The sequence below is a fragment of the Oncorhynchus masou genome, chromosome 24 (assembly GCF_036934945.1).
Source record: "Oncorhynchus masou masou isolate Uvic2021 chromosome 24, UVic_Omas_1.1, whole genome shotgun sequence".
Taxonomy (NCBI): domain Eukaryota; kingdom Metazoa; phylum Chordata; class Actinopteri; order Salmoniformes; family Salmonidae; genus Oncorhynchus; species Oncorhynchus masou.
In genome coordinates this window covers 20,882,562-20,906,381 of record NC_088235.1, presented here as the reverse complement: position 1 = coordinate 20,906,381, position 23,820 = coordinate 20,882,562, and the positions used below count along the sequence as shown (strand labels likewise).

The following is a 23,820-nucleotide window of genomic DNA, read 5'->3' as shown; positions in this document are numbered from 1 at the left end:
TGGTGCGTGACGGGTCCTCGTACCCACTTTATTTTTTGTTACATTTAGTGTTTGGAGTATGTTTTTTTTATTTGTTTATTAAAAACTCAATTTCACTCAGTTTGATTCTCTTGCGCCTGACTTCCCTGCCACCTATACACACGACTATGACAAGAGCCTTTTGGACCTTGACGGTACCGCTTGCTGTGCAGTAGCCGAGAGAACAGTCTATGACTTGGGTGACTGGAGTCTTTGACAAGTCACCCAAATCCCATGAGATATGCCTAAAATATATAATTGTATGTATGCTGTTTTGAAGCCATTTGTAGGTATGATTGTCTAGGTTAAACTCCAGGTACAGTATGTCAAATAAAATTGTATTTGTCACATGCTTCATAAACAACAGTTGTAGACTAGTGAAATGCTTACTTATGGGTCCTTTTCCAATAATGCATTTTTATTTTATTTTGTACTTTTACCACTTTTTTTCTCTCCAATTGGTAGTTAGAGTCTTGTCCCATCCCTGCCACTCCCCTACGGACTTGGGAAAGGTGAAGGTCGAGAACCAATCGTCCTTTGAAACACGACCGCAGTGCTTCTTGACACACTGCTCACTTAACCCAGAAGCCAGCCGCACCAATGTGTCGGAGGAAACACCTTCCAGCTGGCGACCGAAATCAGCTTGCAGGCACCCGACCAGCCACAAGGAGTCACTAGAGCGCAATGTGACAAGGAAATTTCGCCCCTTTATGTGTTTCTGGAAACGGCCGGTTGTGACACAGCCTGGGATCAAACCCGGGTCTGTAGTGACGTCTTTAAGCGCTGCGATGCAGTGTCTTAGACCACTGCGTCACTCGGGTGGCCCCCAACAATGCATGGTTAAGATAAAGATATAAAATAGAAATGTGCACGAGGAATAAATACACAGTGAATAATGAATAATTGAGGGAGCTATGTACATATGGAGAGAGGTAAAATGGCTCGGCAACAGGATAGATAATAGAGAGTAGCAGTAGCATATGTGATGAGTGGGAATGTGTCTGTGGTGCGTGTGCGTGAGTATGGCGTCAGTATACATGTCTGCACGTGCTGGGCATATGTAGTGTATGTGTATGTTGGGGTGTCAGTGTAACTATGTGTGAGTGTGTGGGTAGAGTCCAGTGTGTGTTAATAGAGGCAGTACAAGAGAGAGAGAGTGCAAAAAAGGTCAATACAGGTAGTCCGGGTATCCATTTGTTGATTAGCTCTTTAGCAGTCTTGTTAGTAGTTTTATGGCTTGGGGGTAGAAGCTGTTCAGGGTCCGGTTGGTTCCAGATTTGGTGCACCGGTAATGCTTGCTGTGCAGTAGTGGAGAGAACAGTCTATGGGAAACAGTCTATGGTTGGGTGGCTGGAGTCTTTGACAATTTGGGCCTTCCTCTGACATCGCCTGGTGTAGAGGTCTTGGATGGCAGGGAGATTGGCCCCAGTGATGGGGCGGCAGGGTAGCCTAGTGGTTAGAGCGTTGGACTAGTAAAGGTTGCAAGTTCTTATCCCCGAGTTGACAAGGTACAAATCTGTCTCCTGCCCCTGAACAGGCATTTAACCCACTGTTCCTAGGCCGTCATTGAAAATAAGATTTTTTTAAAACTCATTTGCCTCGTTCTTAACTGACTTGCCTCGTTAAATAAAGGTAAAATAAAAATGTACTGGGCCGTACTCACCACCCTCTGTGGCGCCTTGTGGATAGGTGCCTTGCAGTTGCCGTACCAAGCGGTGATGCAGCCAGTCAAAATGCTCTCAATGGTGCAGCTATAGAACTTATAGAATATCTGAGGACCCATGCCAAATATTTTCGGAAAAGAGGAACTGACGTGCCCGCTTCACAACTGTGTGGGTGTACAGTGTATGCGGACCATGTTAATTCCTTAGTGATGTTGATACCGAGGAACTTGAAGCTCTCAATCCGCTCCACTACAGCCCCATCGATGTGGATGGGGACGTGCTCTCCCTTCCATTTCCTGTTGTCAACGATCAGGTCCTTTGTTTTGCTGATGTTGAGGGAGAGGTTGTCCTGGCACCACATTGCCTCATCGCCGTAGGTGATCAGTCCTACCACCACTGTGTTGTCAGCAAATGTGTGCCACAGGCCTGTGTTAGCTTTCTGAGCTAAAGCCTAGCTCTTGGCCCTACTTATAACTGGTCATTTTTGGTGGTTATAAAACACTAATATATAAATACTTGATATTCAATGTATTTTTTTACAAGGCTATTAGAACCAACTAAGCTATTTCAGGTCTTAGCCATATTCTTTAAAACCCACGAAAAAAACTTCTTACTGACCCTAAAAAGTACATGCAATTGCTGAAAAGTATAGTCTAAAATGGTTAATAAATAGGCCTAGACAGTTAATTACTGGCCTAAATTATAGGCCAATTAATGTAGGCGAGTTTATGAATCATTAAACAGTTATTACTCGTTGGTTTATGATGTGATTGTCGTGTTGGTGCTTGTCAAATAATGAGTTTACGCACGGCTGCACAGTAATTAATTATTAGCCTACTATTGCTATCATCGATAATATTGCATAATTGTCCATCACAGCGCGCCCTCTTCTGCACACGGAGGCTACTCTCCCAACTGCTCCTCCTCGTTTTCCTATAGGGACAGGCATGTCACGTCAGGCTGAATTCACCAATCTGCGTGTAGTACAGAACAGCTCGAGCAGCGTTCGCAAACTTCCCAGGACCTGCCAGACGCTGAATAGTGTGTCAGACAGTTCGGACGAGTCTAGTTGGAGCGATGGCGGTGCCGTACGGGTTGTTTTGAGGGAAGTTGCTGAAACGTTTGATATCTTTCGGATCCGAGCGAATCATTTCAGCGCAACAAAACGTTCCATTGTTTGTTACACGACAATACATTAGCAGAATGTATGCTCCAAATGTTCAAGTGTCAGTGCAGTCAATGGGCTGACCTAACGTTAGCTAGCTACTATAGTAGTACAGCGAATGGGTTAGCTATCCAGCTAAAGGTTTTGGAGAGCGATTCAACTAACGTTAGCTAAACTTGCCAGCTAAAAGCTAACTGAAACGTAGCTTGGCAATAGCATAGTTACCAACAATAATATAGCTAATCCTGATGTTGGTGTGTGTTTCTGGTGTTTAACCCAAGTTTATTTCGATAATGTGACTGCAGGTACTGTTTTGGCACTTGATAAACGTCAGCCTGAAAATTCAGGAGCTAACGTTTGCACGTTCAGCTATGCCCTTTTTTGCTAGCTACTAAATTAGGTAGTTGCTAACGTTAGCACATTTAGCTATGCACCTTTTGCTAGCTATTAAGTTAAGTAGATGTAATGGGCTTATTTTTCACTCTGTCCGAGTTGGGACTGGGTAAACTTTCATGTACACTTTCTGATAAGTAGCTCGTTAGCTACATAAATATGCATTGTTTTTTCCAACTAGCGTAACTTTATCAAAAGTTGACCCACAAAGAAACTCCCTGTGGCAACGCGGAGAGATGAAAGTAGCAAACGCGTTTTACCAGGACTTTGGAATACCATGCTGGAACCGTCTTGCCCATTTGTGATATCGTTCTGAACGATTCACGAGCATTCCAGTTAGAGGTCCTTTGATCGTTTGCTTTTTCGTCAACAGTTTGCACCCTATATGGTACGGCTACAGCCACCGAGAAATGGATGTTTCCAAGGGCGGTTTCCCAAACGGTGAGGGGCAACCGAAAGACACGGGAGAGCATGCCTGGACAGATTCCCCCACTGCAAGAGCTTGGGCTCATTCCGCTCCCCTGTCCCGATCGCTGTGGACGGCAGTGTTTGACTATGGAAGTACTGGAGAAGACGAACTTAGTCTGCGGCGGGGGGACGTTGTTGAGGTCCTCTCGAAGGATGCTGCCATCTCGGGAGATGAAGGATGGTGGACGGGTAAAATTAACCATCGAGTCGGGATTTTCCCTGCAAATTATGTTACCTATCAACCTGCCATTTACAGACTTCCAGGCGGTAGCACGGTAGGGGTGAGGGAGCGTCCGAGTACTCCCATCCAAATAGATTTTAGCGAACTCGTTTTAGAGGAAATAATCGGTGTCGGGGGATTTGGTAAAGTTTACCGAGGGACATGGAAAGACCAAGAGGTCGCTGTGAAGGCAGCGCGACAGGATCCTGACGAAGACATCACTGCAACTTCGGATGGTGTTAAGCAAGAGGCCAAGCTCTTCTCTATGCTACAACATCCCAATATAATAAAACTTGAAGGTGTTTGTCTTGAGGAGCCAAACCTGTGCTTGGTGATGGAATATGCTCGTGGAGGGACTCTTACCCGGGCTTTGACTGGTCGGAGGATACCCCCACACATTCTTGTCAACTGGGCTGTTCAAATCGCCAGGGGCATGCACTACCTACACGAGGAGGCTGTTGTGCCTATTATTCACCGGGACCTGAAATCCTGCAACAGTAAGAAACATTAATATTACCATCTGCTACAAAATAACCTTGCTTCACTTTTAGAACAGATTAAAACAGAGCATGGCCATAGGTGCACTTGTTTCCAAAAATGCACCTGTGCATGCACTTATTACCTTTGAGCACACCCCTCTTGAAACAGTGTGAAGGATGCCGGATCTAGAATGGTCCACAATGTCCTCTACCAACTAAAAACTAATCCTAAAGCTTATTAATACACTTTTACTATTACTAAACTAATGCATGAGGATACAGTTGATATTCTACACAACTGAAACATCCATCACTAAGTAATGTGTTCTGCACATTGGGTAAGCTGCCATATATTAGCCTAGAATGCAAGTGCAGGATAGTGGGTTCAATTCCCGGGACTACCCATATATAAAATGTATGCACCTATGACTAAGTTGCTTTCAACAGAAGCATCTACTAAATGGCATCTATTATATGACATTGCATGCATGTTGTTGATAGGCCCACTAGCAACTGAGTGTTGAGGTTGGCATTTGAAGGAATGATTAAGAGTGAGGGCTTCTCTGCCATGATTTTTAAACTATCACTGAAACCCTCTTGGGCTAGCCTCACATTAGTGATATGCTATATATATTCATCAGTCACCTGGCCCAGTGGCATGTTGAAAGAGAACTACTTCATTTAACTAGGCAAGTCAGTAAAGAACAAATTCTTATTTTAAATGATGGCCTAGGAACAGTGGGTTAACGACCTTGTTCAGGGGCAGAACTACTCTTTTTTTAAATTTATTTTTTATAAATATAAACCTCGTCAGCTCTGGGACTCGATCTTGCAAATTTCAGTTAGTAGTCCAACGCTCTAACCACTAGGCTGCTGCTGCCTAGGTATTGTTGACATATCTGTCCCATCTTGCCTGATTGCGTGACAGTACATTTAAGTTTGCAAAGCAGTGATGTTTGACATTTTGGGAAGTGAGGATTCAATTTTGAGAAGTGCAGATTCATTGTGACTGAGATGAAATTGCACCATCTGCATTCCGTTCCTTTCCACAGTCATTCAGCACAGACAACATTCCCTCTTTCAACTCTGTTGTTTTTCGGTCTCCCGTATAAACTCCAGAGGCCTGTACAAGCAGCTGAGACTGAGCTCTCCTCCATCTGTTTGTCGGTCTGTTTGGCATGTGGCTGATCCCCACAAACACAGATCCCCTTCAGGGTATTTGAAAACCAGGCAGGACCCTAGAGAAGGATCTGTGTATGCAGGGGGGACCCTCGAAAGGATGTGAAATAAGGTCTATGTTTGCTCAGCTGGGTTCCATAACCCCCACCACCCTGAAATGTTGTCTCAAATATAGCCCCTGCTTTACTAAACACTCAACTTCAAACCATGTCATCAGTGTAGGCTATGTGCTCCTGAATTTCCCAAAGCATCTCATATTAGGCCTATATGGCCCATGTGGAAATCAAGCCCACAATGTCGGTGTTGCAAGAACCAACCGAATGGGCCACTGGAAAAAATCCTTACGATTTTAGAACTGAAACATGCTACAGTTAACTTTTAGGCCTGTTTCAATAGGTGATAAGATTTCCGGACTCAAATTTTTATGTGGCGTTGTTTACTGCCTTGGAGTCGTCCCTCTGAATAATGCATGAGAAGGTTTCAGAGTGGACTATGACTGTGGCTACATACTTCAAAGTGTGACCTTTGTGTTGTGTGAAACATGATTTTGGCGACTGTCTGTTCTCTGGTGTGTCTCATCAGGCTCTGCTTTCACCGAAGGTGAACCTTGTTCGGCAATCCATCTGGCTGCATTTTATTTTTCACCAGGGAATCGTTCACATGTCTACATAATCACTGTCAGATGGGGGTGTGGGCTAACCAAACAAACCCAGCCTCTTTTTATTGAACAGGGTAATTCCATGGTAAGTTTTTTTTTTTTTTCCCTCACTTTATAATGTATGCCAAATAAAACCATTAATTTCAAAGTTTAACAAACCATGCAACTCTATGTACAAGGACTACTTTGAACAATTCACACAGAATATTTCTCAAAAACACATTTACTGGTAGAACTGTGCAGGTGCAATGTTTGGTAACAGAATTATGGTCAAATCTTCCTCTGTTTTTTCATGCGACCACTCGTTCCAAAAACGGTTAAATATTAAGATTCAAAGATGTCTGCAGAAAGAATGGGGTGTCAGCTATGACATGACACCTTGAGTTAGAAATTATATTTTTTGGTTATTGAACTACAGTAGGTGAAGTGGATTTATATCCGGTAACATAATTAGCGTAACTGCACTGCTAACACAATGTAGTGTGTTTTATTTTTCCACATTGAGTCAAATAACACTTGTAGCTGACTTTAATTGGAAAATATAACATGTTTTTTTTAGGTGTGCACTGAATTGACTGACCTCCCCCACCCACCGGGAACTATACACTTTCTCTTGTTTCATACTTTTAAACCAGTTACTCAGGACACCAGCCACAAATAAGGCAGCCTAAAGGGCAATTCATCTGTGGGATATTATTGTGAAGGTTTCTCTGGAGCATGCATTGTGAGAGGAGGGCTAATGCAGTGCACAAACTTTCACAACCGACGGACTACCTATTATACCTTCAGAAGTGATCAACCCACAATTGACTTAGTGTAGTATAACACACACTGATTTGGTCAATGATTATCTTAAGGGAATATCAAAAAGTCAGTGAAATTGTGTCTTTGTGTTCCCGAATCTTTTAATACCTCGCGGTCGAATGAGGAATGCTGCTAATGAGGGGCAAAAGCTTAACATAAGTTTGCACAATGGAGTGGTCAAGCACTAGTTGCTAGGTGATGGCAGCCACAAGAATGCCCAGACTCCTGGGTCTGAAAGGCTTATTTTGATTAGATTTAATCTCCACAACAGCCTCAACTCTCTATTTTTATTTTAACACAATAGCTTGTTCCTTCCTGCTGATTGGAGCTGTAGAGTCGGGAGGTATTGTAGGTGGAAGCAATGTTCATTTGACAGACAGGGCACAGCACATTGAAACGTGGCCTCTTGCCAGCCCTCCTAACACTTTCATTTTGTAGTTTCGGCTACAGAGATGTGAAGGTTAAAGAATTTCAAGATTCTCGCTCCAGAAGGTATGCACTTGAAATGAAACCAGGGAACCATAGTGCTATCCTGTGGATCCAAGTCATGGTTATTGTGTCTAGCTCTCATGTTTACACCCCAACCGATAAAATGGGTAGTGAAAATATATAGGCCCATTCAGAGGAGGGCATAACCATAGATTGCAAGGCAACATTTTCTGTCCCTTCATTGAAATGAACCACATTAATGCGTAGTTAGCCTACTACAGGTGTTTTCTGAAAGGAGAACTGGAAATGCTTTGAATATTAGTTTTATTATGGCCACTTAGGAACCGCCTATTGTCAGGCACCTTGCATAGCCCAACAGTTGGTGAAAACCTGACTGACTCAACCCAGTATTCTGTCTGCAAATGAGGCATTATCACCTTAAGCTGGTACTTTTACGGCTAACTTTTTGTATATAATGTGGTAGAAACACACAAGATTAAGCGAAGGGAAATGGAGATGAACTTAAACTGCTGTATTTTATAGGCTCATTAAACCAGTGAAACATGTTTGAAATGGAATAGGCCTTGTTTCTTCCTAAAAGCTTGTTTTGGATATTGCACCACTGGGGCGTATTTGTTTTAATCTAAGTGAAGGTAGATGCTATGTCTGTTACAATATAATGTTTATCTACTATAAATAACAACAGACGACACATAGTCCTCCTACACTGCCATAGCTCTCCACAATATTGTTGCTGTTCTGCTCTAGTGATTCTGTTACATTACCCTCCTCCAGATGTAGCCTATTTGCTACATTACCCTCCGCCAGATGTAGCCTATTTGCTACATTAGCCTCCACCAGATGTAGCCTATTTGCTACACTACCTTCCACCCGATGTAGCCTATTTCTACATTACCCTCCACCAGATGTAACCTTTTTTCTACATTACCCTTCCCCACAGATATAACCTATTTGCTACATTACCCTTCCCCACAGATGTAAACTATTTGCTACATTACCCTTCCCCACAGATGTAACACATTTGCTATATTACCCCCACCGGATGTAGCCCATTTGCTACATTACCATTCTCCAGATGTCGCCTATGTTTGAGTTTTGTTGTCACCCTCCCATTTGTCAAGTTCGTGACTGACCTGGCAGTAGAGTCAAGCCTGCCCACAAGACCGTATCTACTGTAGGCTCTATTCTGGAGTAGATGATTATTAAATATCAACACTAAGGACATGGGAAAGTTTAAGGTCTCCCCTGTAAAAATGAAATTGTGTTTAGTCTTTGGATAATGGCTTTTTGTTAGTTTGGCCAAGTTGGCTATGGTGTTGATATGGAGTAGTGATGCACCGATATTACATTTTTGTCCGATATCCGATGTTTTCCTTGCCAAAAAAAAACTATACCAATAAGCGACATACAATTTTTTTATTGGCCTTTTAAGTATTCTAGTACAGTTAAATAGTTAACACACACATGGATGCAGCGGTCAAAGGCACTGCATCTCAGTGCAAGAGGCGTCACTACAGTCCCTGGTTCGAATCCAGGCTGTATCACATCCGGCCTAGATTGGGAGTCCCATAGGGAAGCGCTCAATTGGCCCAGGGTCGTCCGGTTTTGGCTGTCATTTTAAATAAGAATTTGTTCTTCGCTGTCTTGCCTAGTTAAATAAAGGTTATACACACACACACACACTGACCAAGAAGTTATTTTGTTGGCATTTACATATGTCCCCATTACCAGTAAAACATATTCCAAACCTATTTCTTTCACTTACATGCTGTGCTGTTTTGTTGTTCATTTGTTCGGTCATTTCATTCTCAACCAGGATTTCTCATACTATGGGACACTATTTGACGTGTCAAATAAGCTTGTTGACCAATCAGGACCTGCATATGACTGCGCATCACATAATAAATGAACGCGTTCATACATTTTTACATAGTTATTACACATTGATTACACTTTCACTCGTATTTCATATGTCACAATGATTAATCGATACATATGCTATGAACTGGTAAAGTTGTCTCGCTCACATACAGTGGTGGTCATAAAAAATAGCTAGCTCATGGATGCAAACTATGTTCTTCCCCAAAAACATAGCAAAACGACATCTGTTTCAGTAGCTATAGTTAGCTAGCTAACTATATAGTTGCGTATCATCTAAAATAAACTCTGCTTTATAAGACAGTTCTTATTTGATTAATGGTGGTTGGATCCGTCTGTGAAGCTAGCCACAATAAGGATTAGCCACAATAGTGGACTTTGCGGTTAGCCTTCAAAATAAAAGAATGTCATTGACAGTGATACAAATGAATACACATAGTAGAATTGTGCCATAATTGAATAGATCATGCTAAACGAGGTTGGAATGTTGTTATATAAAATCAACAAAATACAATAATTTGTTAATTTGACAAATCTGTTGAAATCACACGATGTATTTTACTTTAGAATTGCGCTGGGGGCATACTTACAGTGCCTTGCAAAATTATTCATCCCCCTTGGTGTTTTTCCTTTTGTTGCATTGCAACCTGTAATTGAAATGGATTTTTATTTGGATTTCATGTAATGGACATACACAAAATAGTCCAAATTGGTGAGAAAAAAAAACTTGTTTCAAAATATTCAAATAAATAAATACATGGAAAAATGGTGCGTGCATAATTATTCACCCCCTTTGCTATGAAGCCCCTAAATAAGATCTGGCAACCAATTACCTTCAGAAGTCACATAATTAGTTAGATTGCACACAGGTGGACTTTAGTTAAGTGTCACATGATCTGTCTGGGATGCATGCTCAAGTTCTGTTTTATTGTCTTGTTTCTTGTTTATTTTACAATAAAAAAAATATTTGTCATCTTCAAAGTGGTAGACAAGTTGTGTAAATCAATGATACATACACCCCAAAAATCAAATTTAGTTCCAGGTTGTAAGGCAACATAATAGGAAAAATGCAAAGGGGGGTGAATACTTTTGCAAGCCACTATATGGATTGTGGATCAATGACATGGGGTATCAGTCTTCTCAGTTTGCATCTCGATGTGAAAAAAAACTGTTTGCATGTTCTTCACAAAGAGGGCAACAGATGCTACTGAGCCAGATGACTGTGTGTCAGGGGAGAAGCTCCAGGTGGTATCTGATTTTAAGTACCTTGGCATCATACTTGATTCCAACCTCTTGTTTAAAAAGCATGTGAAAAAGGTTATTCAGATAACCAAATTCAACCTAGCTAATTTCCAATTTATACAAAATTGTTTGACTACAGAGGTAGCAAAACTGTACGTCAAATCTATGATACTCCCCCACTTAACATACTGCTTGACTAGTTGGGCCCAATCTTGCTGTACAACATAAAAAACCTATTCAGTCTGTCTCCAAACAGGCTCTCAAAGTGCTTGATAGGAAGCACAATAGCCATCATCACTGTTACATCCTCAGAAAGCATGAGCTCCTGAGTTGGGAAACTCTTGTGCAATACACCGACGCATGTCTTGTATTCAAGATCCTAAATGGCCTGGCTCCCCCTCCACTCAGTATTTTTGTTAAACAGAAAACCCAAACATATGGCAGCAGATCCACAAGGTCTGCCATGAGAGGTGACTGTATAGTTCCCTTAAGGATAAGCACCTTTAGTAAATCTGCTTTTTCTGTGAGAGCTTCCCATGTCTGGAATACACTGCCATCAGACACACATAACTGCACCACATATCACAATTTCACAAAACGTATCAATACATCGCTAAAGGTCAATCATATTTGTGATCATAATCCCTAGCTGTGTATTGCCACTTTCCATGTTGTCTGTAGCTTGTGAGGTGTGGAAACACTTTGTTGCTTTTATGAATTTTGTCTGTTTATGAATGTTGCTCTGTCTGTATGCTACGTCTTGCTTGTCCTATGTTGCTCTGTCTGTATGCTATGTCTTGCTTGTCCTATGTTGCTCTGCGTGTGCTCACTGCTCAATGATTGTCTATATTGTAATTATTTTCAATAACCTGCTTAGGGACTGAGGTTGAAAATTAGCCGGCTGGCTAAAACCGGCATTTTTACTGAAACGTTGATTAATGTGCACTGTCCCTGTAAAAATAAAATAAACTCAAACTCATTATCTAGTCGAAATATGGCATGATTCCACCAATTGAAACCTTCTGCATCACTTTCAAAGAGGTACTTTTATTTTAAAGGCAAACCGCAAATTCCACTATTGTGCCTAATCCTTATTGTGGCTAGCTTCACAACACATTACCCAGTCTGGTCGAGCCTCACTAGCCAGATGAAGCTAGCTGGCTGCTCATAACATTAGCTTTGGGCAACAGGGTTAAGTAGCTGGCTAGCTATTTATTTCCATGAACTGAAGTTCAATTTCATAGCTAATACTTACTCACAAGGATTCCTAAATCTTTGCTAAGAATAATGAAAATGACTGCAGTTTCTGCTGGTCATTGTTTTCAGGCTGGTTGTATTGGTGCTAGCTAGGTACCAAGCTAAAGCTAGCTACTCCAGAAGTTGTGGTCGAAAAAATAATGCTATATTACCAACTCGGTATTGTAAACCGCATCGTTCGTGTCCGGTGTTTGCTTTTTTGCAGACTTTTTTGTTCAGCTTTGACCAGTGATACTGATCGTAGTGGTGGCGTTTGGCTTGCACGTGCAAATTCAGAACACACAACATTCTATAATAGAACTGTGTTATTTGACGTGTCAAATTAAAAGCTTAACTAACATGTCAAATAGTGTTATTTGAGTCGTCAAATAGTGTTATTTCACATGTATCTTTTTTGACATTCCATTGTATGTCGTGAAGCTAATAGCAGAGACGCTGTTACTGTGTAACTCCGGTAGGACAACATGTGTACCGGTGCTCGACCAGTCGGCGAAAGCCAGCATCACCCACGACAGAGAACGGTTGATAGTCAAGGGCAATGAATTCCATTATCTTGGCATTAATGGGTTTCGCCTTTGAGTTGTCTCGCTGAAATGTTTTTAATCTTTCAAGTGACTGCTCGACATGTTGACTGCTCGGTCCACACAGCCGACATTGTGGGCTAGGTTAGGAATGCTGTGTTGCAAGTGTAGCGCAAAATTTACGTGGCGTCATCATGTCATGTACCTATGTTATGTGGTGGCCTAAGGCATTGCATCTCAGCACATGAGACGTCACTACAGACACCCTGGTTCGAATCCAGGCTGTATCACAACCGGCCGTGATTGGGAGTCCGATAGGGCGGCGCACAATTGGCCCAGTGGCCGGTGTAGGCCGTCATTGCAAATAAGAATTAGTTCTTAAAACCTTTCTGGTGCAGGCGTTCCGCTAGCCACCCACCTTGACAACCTCCGGTGAAATTGCAGAGCGCCAAATTCAAAATACAGAAATAGGAGTGTTATACATCGGTTTAAAGATTAACTTCTTGTTAATCCAGCCGCTTTGTCAGATTTCAAAAAGGTTTTATGGCGAAAGCATACCATGCAATTATCTGAGGACAGCGCACCGCTTACAAACATTTTACAACCAAGTAAAGGAATTAAAAAGTCAGAAATAGCGATAAAATTAATCACTTACCTTTGAAGATCTTCATATGGTTGCAGTCACAAGAGTCCCAGCTATACAATAAATGTTTGTTTTGTTCAATAAAGTCCCTCTTTATATCCCAAAAACTCAGTTTTGTTGGCGCGTTTTGTTCAGTAATCCACTGGCTCAAAGGCGGTCAAAGCATGCAGACGAATACATCCTAGTTGTACAGGTAAAGTTTGTCGAAACATGTCAAACGATGTTTATAATTAATCCTTAGGTTGTCAGTTGTCTAAATAATTGATAATATTTGAACCGGACAATAGCGTATTCAATGGAAAGGAAAAACAACGAAGGGTGCTCACTCGCGCAAACCAGCACTGCATGATTTTACAGTCCACTGACAGAAAGGTCTCATTCTTCTTCATTTTTCAGAAAACAAGCCTGAAGCAATGTCTAAAGACTATTGACATCTAGTGGAAGCCATAGGAACTGCAATCTGGGTCCTAACACATAGATACTCTATAGGCATTCAATTGAAAACTACCCACATCAAAAACATCCCACTTCCTGGATGGATTTTCCTCAGGTTTTCGCCTGCCATATCAGTTTTGATATACACAGACATTATTTTAACAGTTTTGGAAACTTGAGAGTGTTTTCTATCAAACTCTACCAGTTATATGCATATCTTAGCATCTGGGCCTGAGTAACAGGCAGTTTACTTTGGGCACACATCTCATCCAGACGTTGAATAAAGTATAGGTATGCACGTCAGTTTTGACATCGGTTTTGCACATCGGTATTAAACTAAACATCGGGCCGATACCGATGTTGGAATCTTTAGCTAATAACGGACGATACCGATATGTCCACCGATATATTGTGCGTCCCTAATTGTTAGCATTGTTAAGTATCTTGCTAGCCGTATTGTTAGCTAGTCAGGGAAATGTTGAGCAACATTAGCCAACTTAATTGATCTAATAATTGAGTTTATGGTGTGAAAATTAGCAGGCTAATAAAGTCAGACAGCTAACGTTAACGTTACAACATCCAATGAGCTGACGTTTGTAACATAACCAATTCTTTGAAGACATCCTCTTCCCTCATGTGGTACCCTTCCTGCAGGCTCATCCTGACATGACCCTCCAGGATGACAATGCCACCAGCCATACTGCTTGTTCTGTGCGTGATTTCCTGCAAGACAGGAATGTCATTGTTCTGCCATGGCCAGCGAAGAGCCCGGATCTCAATCCCGTTGATCACGTCTGGGACCTGTTGGATCGGCGGGTGAGGGCTAGGGCCATTCCCCCCCAGAAATATCTGGGAACTTGCAGGTGCCTTGGTGGAATAGTGGGGTAACATCTCACAGCAAGAACGGGCAAATCTGGTGCAGTCCATGAGGAGGAGATGCACTGCAGTACTTAATGCAGCTGGTGGCCACACCAGATACTGACTGTTACTTTTGATTTAGACCGCCCCCCTTTCATCAGGGAAATATTATTCTATTTCTGTTAGTCACATGTCTGTGGACCTTGTTCAGTTTATGTCTCAGTTGTTGAATCTAGTTATTTTCATGCAAATATTTACACAGTTGACAGTGAAAGGATGTTTCTTTTTTTGCTGAGTTTACATGTACAGATTACCTCAACTAGCCTCTTCCCCAGCACACTGACTCGGTACCGGTGCCCCTTGTATATAGCCTCGTTATTGTGTTACTTTTAATTGTTACTTTTTATTTTAGCCTACTTGGCAAATATTTTCTTATTCTTGAACTGCACTGTTGGTTAAGGGCTTTTAAGTAAGCATTTCACGCTTATGTCTGCACTTATATTCTGTGCATGTGGCAAATAAAGTTTGATTTGATTTGCACAATCTATAAATGCTTCAAGCTCTGTGAAGTTGATTGTTGATCATTGCTAAACAGACATTTTCCAGTCTTGCCATTTAATTCAAAACTGTAACTAGACCACTCAAGAACATTCAATGTCGTCTTGGTAAGCAATTCCAGTATATATTTGGCCTTGTGTTTTAAGTTATTGTCCTGCTGAAAGGTGAAATTTCTCCCAGTGTCTGTTGGAAAGCAGTCTGAACCAGGTTTTCCTGTAGGATTTTGCCTGTACTTAGCTCTATTCCATTTCTTTTTATCCTAAATCCAATTGTCCTTGCGGATGACATACCCATGATATGCTTGAAAACATGAAAATGGTACTCAGTTAAGTGTTGTATATGCCCCAAATATGGCACTTTTTATTCAGGACATAAGGTACATTTATTTGACACATTTTTTTGCAGTTTTACTCTCGTGCCTTATTGCAAACAGGATGCATGTTTTGGAATATTTTTATTCTGTACAGGCCTCCTTCTTTTTATTCTGTCATTTTGGTTAATTGTGGAGTAACTACAATGTTGTTAATCTAGGGCTGACCCCGACCAAAAGTTTTGAAACGTTCTTTAATTTTAAAAGTGTATTTTTCCATATATAGACACACCCTGTGTGTTTTAATAAAATCTACTATATGCATTGAGCTTGTCTGATGCTTTAAGCTCACTGTTAGATGAAATAAGACACAAATGATTCCAGAGGGAGCCAGAGATCTCAGACCCGACCATTCTCCTTCCACTCCTACTGGCTTTTGCAGATTCTGCCGTTACTCTCCTAAAGTTGCCAGTAATAGCCTACATGACGAGTCTGCATTGCAACTTTTCTCATGTGGAATGCCAATTTATCATACAATTTCTACTGATATGCATGTCAGTTATGGTTTTCATATGCACACTTTCCTGTAACAGTTTTATTTAATTTATAATAATGTTTTTTATCTCAAAATCATTGTTGTGGTTAATCAAAATTCTATCGAAATGAAAATGATACAAACCTAAAAAGTTGCTTCTGTTGCCATTGCCAATTATGTAAAAATAGCTAATAATCCAACAAATAAAACATTGCATCCTGCAATGTCCATTAAATAGTACCTGCAAAACACCAGTCTCAACGTCAACAGTGAAGAGCTGACTCTGGCATGCTGGCCTTCTAGGCAGAGAAAAAGCCATATCTCAGACTGGCCAATAAAAAGAAAATATTAAGATGGGCAAAATAACACAGACACTGGACAGAGGAACTTTGCCTAAAAATCCATGACTTTTTCTTTGCAACTCTGCCTAGAAGGCCAGCATCCCGGAGTTGCCTCTTCACTGTTGACGTTGAGACTGGTGTTTTGCAGTTACTATTTAATGAACATTGCAGGATGCAATGTTTTATTTGTTGGATGTATTAGCTATTTTTACATAATTGGCAATGGCAACATAAGTAACTTTTTAGGTTTGTATCATTTTAATATTGATAGAATTTTTGATGTGTCAAGGGGGATGAATACTTTCTGAAAGCACTAGGTATACAGCATGTAGACCTGGGGACAGATCTATTATAATGCTGTCATTTTCCCCATTTGATCATCATGAAAGATATTAATTTTTATTTTGTTTTCTATACTTTGAAGATATCCCATTGTGGTTCACCAAATACCTAACCAACCCACTCCTCTCCTTCTAGTTTTATTACTTGAAAAAATTGCGAACGATGACATTGGAAGGAAGACCTTGAAGATCACAGACTTTGGCCTGGCCAGAGAGTGGCACAACACCACCAAGATGAGTGCTGCTGGCACGTACTCATGGATGGCCCCTGAAGTCATCAAGTCCTCTCTCTTCTCCAAAGGCAGCGATGTCTGGAGGTAAAACTAACAGCACGCTCCTGGGAAATTCCATGGTAACGGAATTACGCTGAGACTTATTCACTTTAAAATGTATGTCAAACAAAAACCATTGATTTCAAAGTTTAACTAACCATAGAATTCTATGCACAATAACTACTTTGAACAATTTACAAAAACACATTTCCAGGAAGAGCTGTGCAGATGCAAAGTTTGGTTACAGAATAAAACTGAGGTCAATTTTACTGTGATTCGGTTACCAAACATTGCATCTGCACAATTTTTCCAGTAATTCCTTTTTTGTGTTACTGTGTAAATTGTTAAAAGTATTCATTGTGCATAGAGTTCTCTGCGTAATTATGTTACCATGGTTTGCTCTTCCTCTAGTCTCTGTTCCAAACAGGTCCATGTCAGACTGGAATCAATAGGCTTTTAGGAGATGAGGATTTGGAAATGTGGCACCATGATACTCCTTTTATTTCAGACATTTAGAAACATTTGTCCTGACTTATTTCTGATAATAAGTGCTTTCGTTCTTATTTTGTTCAAACCAAAACTGTTTTTATCAGATCACAACTGTCGGTACATTCTGTGCTACTAAAATGTGCAATATAGCCTACAGTAGCCTTGAACACCCTCCACTGGTAACTACAATCTGCTGCATCCAGAGCTTACATGAATTACATGATAAATGATGACTGTAGGCTTGGTGCTTAATCAAAACAGGATCATTGTTTGCATTGTACTGGTAAACAACATTTTACTGCCATTATTTAGCATTCAACACGTCCATTATTCAAGACCAAGGTCTTCTAAATGGCAGCCCTAGGCACAACAAAGGTTTAGGCAATGTGAATTTGAGTGTTATCATGTGTTATAATAGTGGGAATGTATAGTATACTATCACTGTACTATCACAATGGTGTAATATCACCATGCTGTACTATCTAGGGCTGGGCGATATGGCCAAAATATTATATCATGATATTAAAAAATATATGTAATAATTAAATAACGGTATTTTTAGTTTTTGAATAATCAAAGTTCTACGTTTGCTTTATGAGTTGTGAGTGATCCTAGGGTGGCAACACATACATTATTAGTGATTTCAATGAGTTTCTCTATTCTGATTGTTTTATACTGTTCAATTCAACTTCAACCAGAACAAATTTCAGCACTTTTATCATTTCTGCATTTTCTGCAATCAATTGCAGTGGTGGAAAAAGTATAGCAAAAAAGTGCAAATCAATCCCAGAAGAACAGCAAAGGACCTTGTGAAGATGCTGGAGGAAACATGTTCAAATGTGTCTATATCCACAGTAAAACGAGTCCTATATCGACATAACCGGAGAGGCCGCTCAGCAAGGAAGAAGCCACTGCTCCAAAACCGCCATAAAAAAGCCAGATTACGGTTTGCAACTGCACATGGGGACAAAGATCGTACTTTTTGGAGAAATGTCCTCTGGTTTGATGAAACAAAAATAATGACCATAATTTTTGTTTGGAGGAAAAAGGAAGACCTTGAAGCCGAAGAACACCATCCCAACCGTGAAGCACAGGGGTGGCAGCATCTTGTTGTGTGGATTCTTTGCTGAAGAAGGGACTGGTGCACTTCACAAAATTGATGGCATCATCTGGAAGGATTATGTGGATATATTTAAGTTTTTTTTTAACGAGGATTAAAAAACTGAGTTTAAAATGTATTTGGCTAAACTTCTGACTTCAACTGTATAAATATATATATATTTTTACCCCTTTTTATCCCCAATTTCGTGATATCCAATTGCTAGTTACAGTCTTGTCTCATCGCTGCAACTCCCGTACCGACTCTGGAGAGGCAAAGGTAGAGAGCCGTCTGTCCTCCGAAACACAACCCAACCAAGCCGCAATGCTTCTTGACACAGTGCCCACTTAACCCGGAAGCCAGCCACACCAATGTGGTGGAGGAAACACTGTACACCTGGCAACCGTGCTCGGCCCGCCACAGGAGTTGCTCGTGTGCCATGGGACAAGAACATCCCTGCCAGCCAAACCCTCCCCTAACCCAGACGACGCTGGGCCAATTGTGCAGAGCCCCATGGGTCTCCCGGTCATGGTCGGCTGCAACAAAGCCTGGATTCGAACCCAGAATCTCTAGTGGCGCAGTTACTACTGAGATGCAGTGTCTTAGACCACTGCATCTCTCGGGAGGCCTACTATCACCATCCTATACTGTCACCATGCTATACTAGCACCATACTATACTATCACCATGCTATACTACCACCATGCTATACTATCACCATGCTATACTATCACCATGCTATACTATCACCATACTATACTATAACCATGCTATACTGTCACCATGCTATACTGTCACCATGCTATACTATCACCATGCTATACTATCACCATACTATACTATAACCATGCTATACTATCACCATGCTATACTATCACCATGCTATACTATAACCATGCTATACTATCACCATGCTATACTACCACCATGCTATACTACCACCATGCTATACTGTCACCATGCTATACTATAACCATGCTATACTATCACCATGCTATACTACCACCATGCTATATTACCACCATGCTATACTACCACCATGCTATACTGTCACCATGCTATACTGTCACCATGCTATACTATCACCATGCTATACTATAACCATGCTATACTATCACCATGCTATACTGTCACCATGCTATACTATCACCATGCTATACTATCACCATGCTATACTATCACCATGCTATACTATCACCATGCTATACTATCACCATGCTATACTACCACCATGCTATACTATCACCATACTATACTATAACCATGCTATACTGTCACCATGCTATACTGTCACCATGCTATACTATCACCATGCTATACTATCACCATGCTATACTATAACCATACTATACTATAACCATGCTATACTATCACCATGCTATACTATCACCATGCTATACTATCACCATGCTATACTACCACCATGCTATACTGTCACCATGCTATACTATAACCATGCTATACTATCACCATGCTATATTACCACCATGCTATATTACCACCATGCTATACTACCACCATGCTATACTGTCACCATGCTATACTGTCACCATGCTATACTGTCACCATGCTATACTGCTATCACCATGCTATACTATCACCATGCTATACTGTCACCATGCATACCATGCTATACTATCACCATGTCACCATGCTATACTATCACCATGCTATACTATCACCATGCTATACTACCACCATGCTATACTATCACCATGCTATACTATCACCATGCTATACTACCACCATGCTATACTATAACCATGCTATACTATCACCATGCTATACTACCACCATGCTATACTATCACCATGCTATACTATCACCATGCTATACTACATCACCATGCTATACTATCACCATGCTATACTATCACCATGCTATACTATCACCCATGCTATCACCATGCTATACACACCATGCTATACTACACCATGCTATACTGTCACCATGCTATACTGTCACCATGCTATACTGTCACCATGCTATACTACCATGCTATACACCATGCTATACTGTCACCATGCTATACTATCACCATGCTATACTATCACCATGCTATACTACCACCATGCTATGCTGTCACCATGCTATACTATCACCATGCTATACTACCACCATGCTATACTATCACCATGCTATACTATCACCATGCTATACTGTCACCATGCTATACTGTCACCATGCTATACTATCACCATGCTATACTACCACCATGCTATACTGTCACCATGCTATACTATCACCATGCTATACTACTGTCACCATGCTATACTGTGCTACTACATGCTATACTGTCACCATGCTATACTATCACCATGCTATACTACCACCATGCTATACTATCACCATGCTATACTATCACCATGCTATACTATCACCATGCTATACTATCACCATGCTATACTATCACCATGCTATACTATCGTGCATACTACATGCTATACTGTCACCATGCTATACTATCACCATGCTATACTACACCATGCTATACTGTCACCATGCTATACTGTCACCATGCTATACTATCACCATGCTATACTACCACCATGCTATACTATCACCATGCTATACACCACCATGCTATACTATCACCATGCTATACTACCACCATGCTATACTATCACCATGCTATACTATCACCATGCTATACTGTCACCATGCTATACTACCACCATGCTATACTATCACCATGCTATACTACCATGCTATACTATCTATACTATCACCATGCTATACTGTCACCATACTGCTATACTATCACCATGCTATACAATGCTATACTGTCATCACCATTCAATACTATCACTATACTATACTATCACCATACTTAAGAACCTCACCATACTATACTATCACCATTCAATACTTTCACCATTCAATACTGTCACCATTCAATACTATCACTATACTATACTATCACCATACTTAAGGACCTCACCACCATACTATCACCATACCTAGGTGCCGATACGATATGTATTGCAATTCTCACAATTATATATGTATTGCGATTCGATACTGTGATTTTATTGTAATTAGATTTTTCAAAATGAGTTTTTATTAGTCATGGAAATTAAAGTGCTGAAAACAAATTGGCTCTCTATTTAAAAATAGATGGAGAATAAGTTATGAAGGAAAATACTGGCGTTTTGGTGCAGGTACAGCCAACTAGTACAAAAATGATATTGTCAAAACTATCACATTTTTATCAAACATAATATCCCGATATGTATCTATAGTTTTTTCCCCATCACTATAATAGTGCTGTTAGGACAGTGTACTCACTATATCTGTGTTCTCTTCTAGTTATGGTGTTCTTTTATGGGAGCTGCTGACAGGAGAGGTGCCTTACCGTGGGATTGATGGGCTGGCTGTGGCCTATGGTGTGGCTGTCAACAAGTTAACCCTCCCTATTCCATCCACCTGCCCAGAACCCTTCTCCAAGCTCATGGAAGGTGCAGTCAGACCATCCATCTGCAAGTCAGACCATCCATCGGCTGTTGCCATTCCTCAACCCACTTTTCAAGAACAATTAATGTTGCCTGAAGTAGCTGCATTCATTGGATGATATATTGTTGTTCAAGAATGTGTGTGTGTGTGTCAGTGTCACACAACTAGATACTGGTGATAATTTACTTGTCAAAGTTTCAGAACATTGATCTGTCTTGGTTCCACCTTGTTGTGTATCTCAGAGTGCTGGGAGCAGGACCCCACATCCGGCCGTCGTTTGCCTCCATCCTGGAGCAGCTAACAGCCATAGAGGAAGCAGTGATGGCCACCATGCCCCAGGACTCCTTCCACTCCATGCAGGAGAACTGGAGGGTGGAGATCCAGGAGATGTTTGATGAGCTCAGAACAAAAGAGAAGGTACAGATGTCGGATCTTAATTTGATCACTCGTTTGTTGCTGAGAATTTTCCTACACCGCAGAAAATACAGATGAGTTTCGTGATCTACATAAATTCACTGAAAATCCACACTAACACACAGTTATATTTACAGTATTGCACTTTTCATGTAACCCACTTTTGGCCAGCTAATAGCCTAACCACCGATCAAACAACATTATGGACTAAACATTCAAATCTTGTTGTTGCAAATGTCACCTCTCTCCCTGTATGTCTTTGTTCAGTTGATCAGCGTAGGGGGATGTATTCCCAAACACGGCTCTCACCATTCACATGGCATTTTCAGTACTCAGGACACATTGAGAGAAATTGTGCAATGTATTTTTTATTTTGCTCAAGTACATTTGTCCTGTTCATACCTTAGACTCATCCTTTGTGACTCATTAAGTAGATACGTTGTATAGGTAAACCTCCAATATGTGGGAACAAGACCTTTCCACTGTGTAAAGTACAAGGTTAGAAGCGTGTGGTAGGCAGCGGTGCAATAAACCTGTAGTTAAGGGATTGCTTTGATTTTAATTGGTTACTTTCTGTAGGCGAGCTAATCGTATCTTTTTTTTAAAACAAGCTATTAGCGTTGATGGTTTTAAGTATTTCCCCTTGGTAATGCGATAAGCTGCTTTCCGTGGTCCCTCCTCGTTAAATCAAATGGGATTTGTAATTGCTGTATTGAGAATGCCCTTTCCTGCAACTTCAGCTGAATCGTTAAGCATCAAACTTGGCAAATGGTGCAATATACCAAAGCTCTCCCAGGGATTGTCGAGTATGTCAATTCTTCATGTTGTTTCCCCATATGACACTGGTTAATTGAATTACCTCTAAAAGGATAACGATATAACGGAAGCACAGATAGCCACACACTGTTCTTACTGAGTGTGAGTTTCTACATTTCATTGTTAGGGGTTGCATATGATCTGAAACACTTATCCATATATATTTTTGAGGGGCTTTAAGTCTGACCCTAGGCTTGTAGGTATGTAGTGAGTTTCAGGTAGAGTGAGTTTCTTGCTTCATGTATATTTCTGAGGGGCTTTAAGTCTGAGAGTGAGTTTCAGCTTGCTTCATGTACCTAACTAGGCTTGTAGGTAGAGTGAGTTTCAGCTTGCTTCATGTATATTTCTGAGGGGCTTTAAGTCTGACCCTAGGCTTGTAGGTAGAGTGAGTTTCAGCTTGCTTCATGTATATTTCTGAGGGGCTGAAGTCTAACCCTAGGCTTGTAGGTAGAGTGAGTTTCAGCTTGCTTCATGTATATTTCTGAGGGGCTTTAAGTCTGACCCTAGGCTTGTAGGTAGAGTGAGTTTCAGCTTGCTTCATGTATATTTCTGAGGGGCTGAAGTCTGACCCTAGGTCTGTAGGTAAGTTTCAGCTGAGGAGGGGCTTTACTGACCCTAGTTGAGATTTTCAACTTGATCATGTATATTTCTGAGGGGCTGGCCAGCCTCTCTTAAAGGAGCTTTCCTAGGCTTGTAGGTAGAGTGGTTACAGTAAGGGCTAACTTCAGGGCCATGCAGCACTACAATGGGCCCACCTTGCTGTTACTGCAGACAGAGGGCCTGTGACAGCTTGCTGTGGACTGAGTGGCTAGGGAGTCACAGGCCACTATTTCTAGCCTAAAGCTAATGCTTTGTTTTTC

At 41.0% G+C, this 23,820-nt stretch overlaps 1 protein-coding gene across 1 annotated transcript in view; it reads left to right on the top strand.

Moving 5' to 3' along the window:
• Window positions 1–2,651: 2,651 nt before the first annotated feature.
• LOC135511888 (mitogen-activated protein kinase kinase kinase 21-like) overlaps window positions 2,652–23,820 on the top strand; it is a 37,451-nt gene continuing 16,282 nt past the window's right edge. Inside the window, 5 exon segments of the mRNA XM_064933396.1 lie at window positions 2,652–4,425; window positions 16,554–16,734; window positions 21,587–21,735; window positions 21,973–21,984; window positions 21,987–22,147. Coding sequence (XP_064789468.1) covers window positions 3,651–4,425; window positions 16,554–16,734; window positions 21,587–21,735; window positions 21,973–21,984; window positions 21,987–22,147 — 1,278 coding nt within the window. The 5' untranslated portion in view covers window positions 2,652–3,650.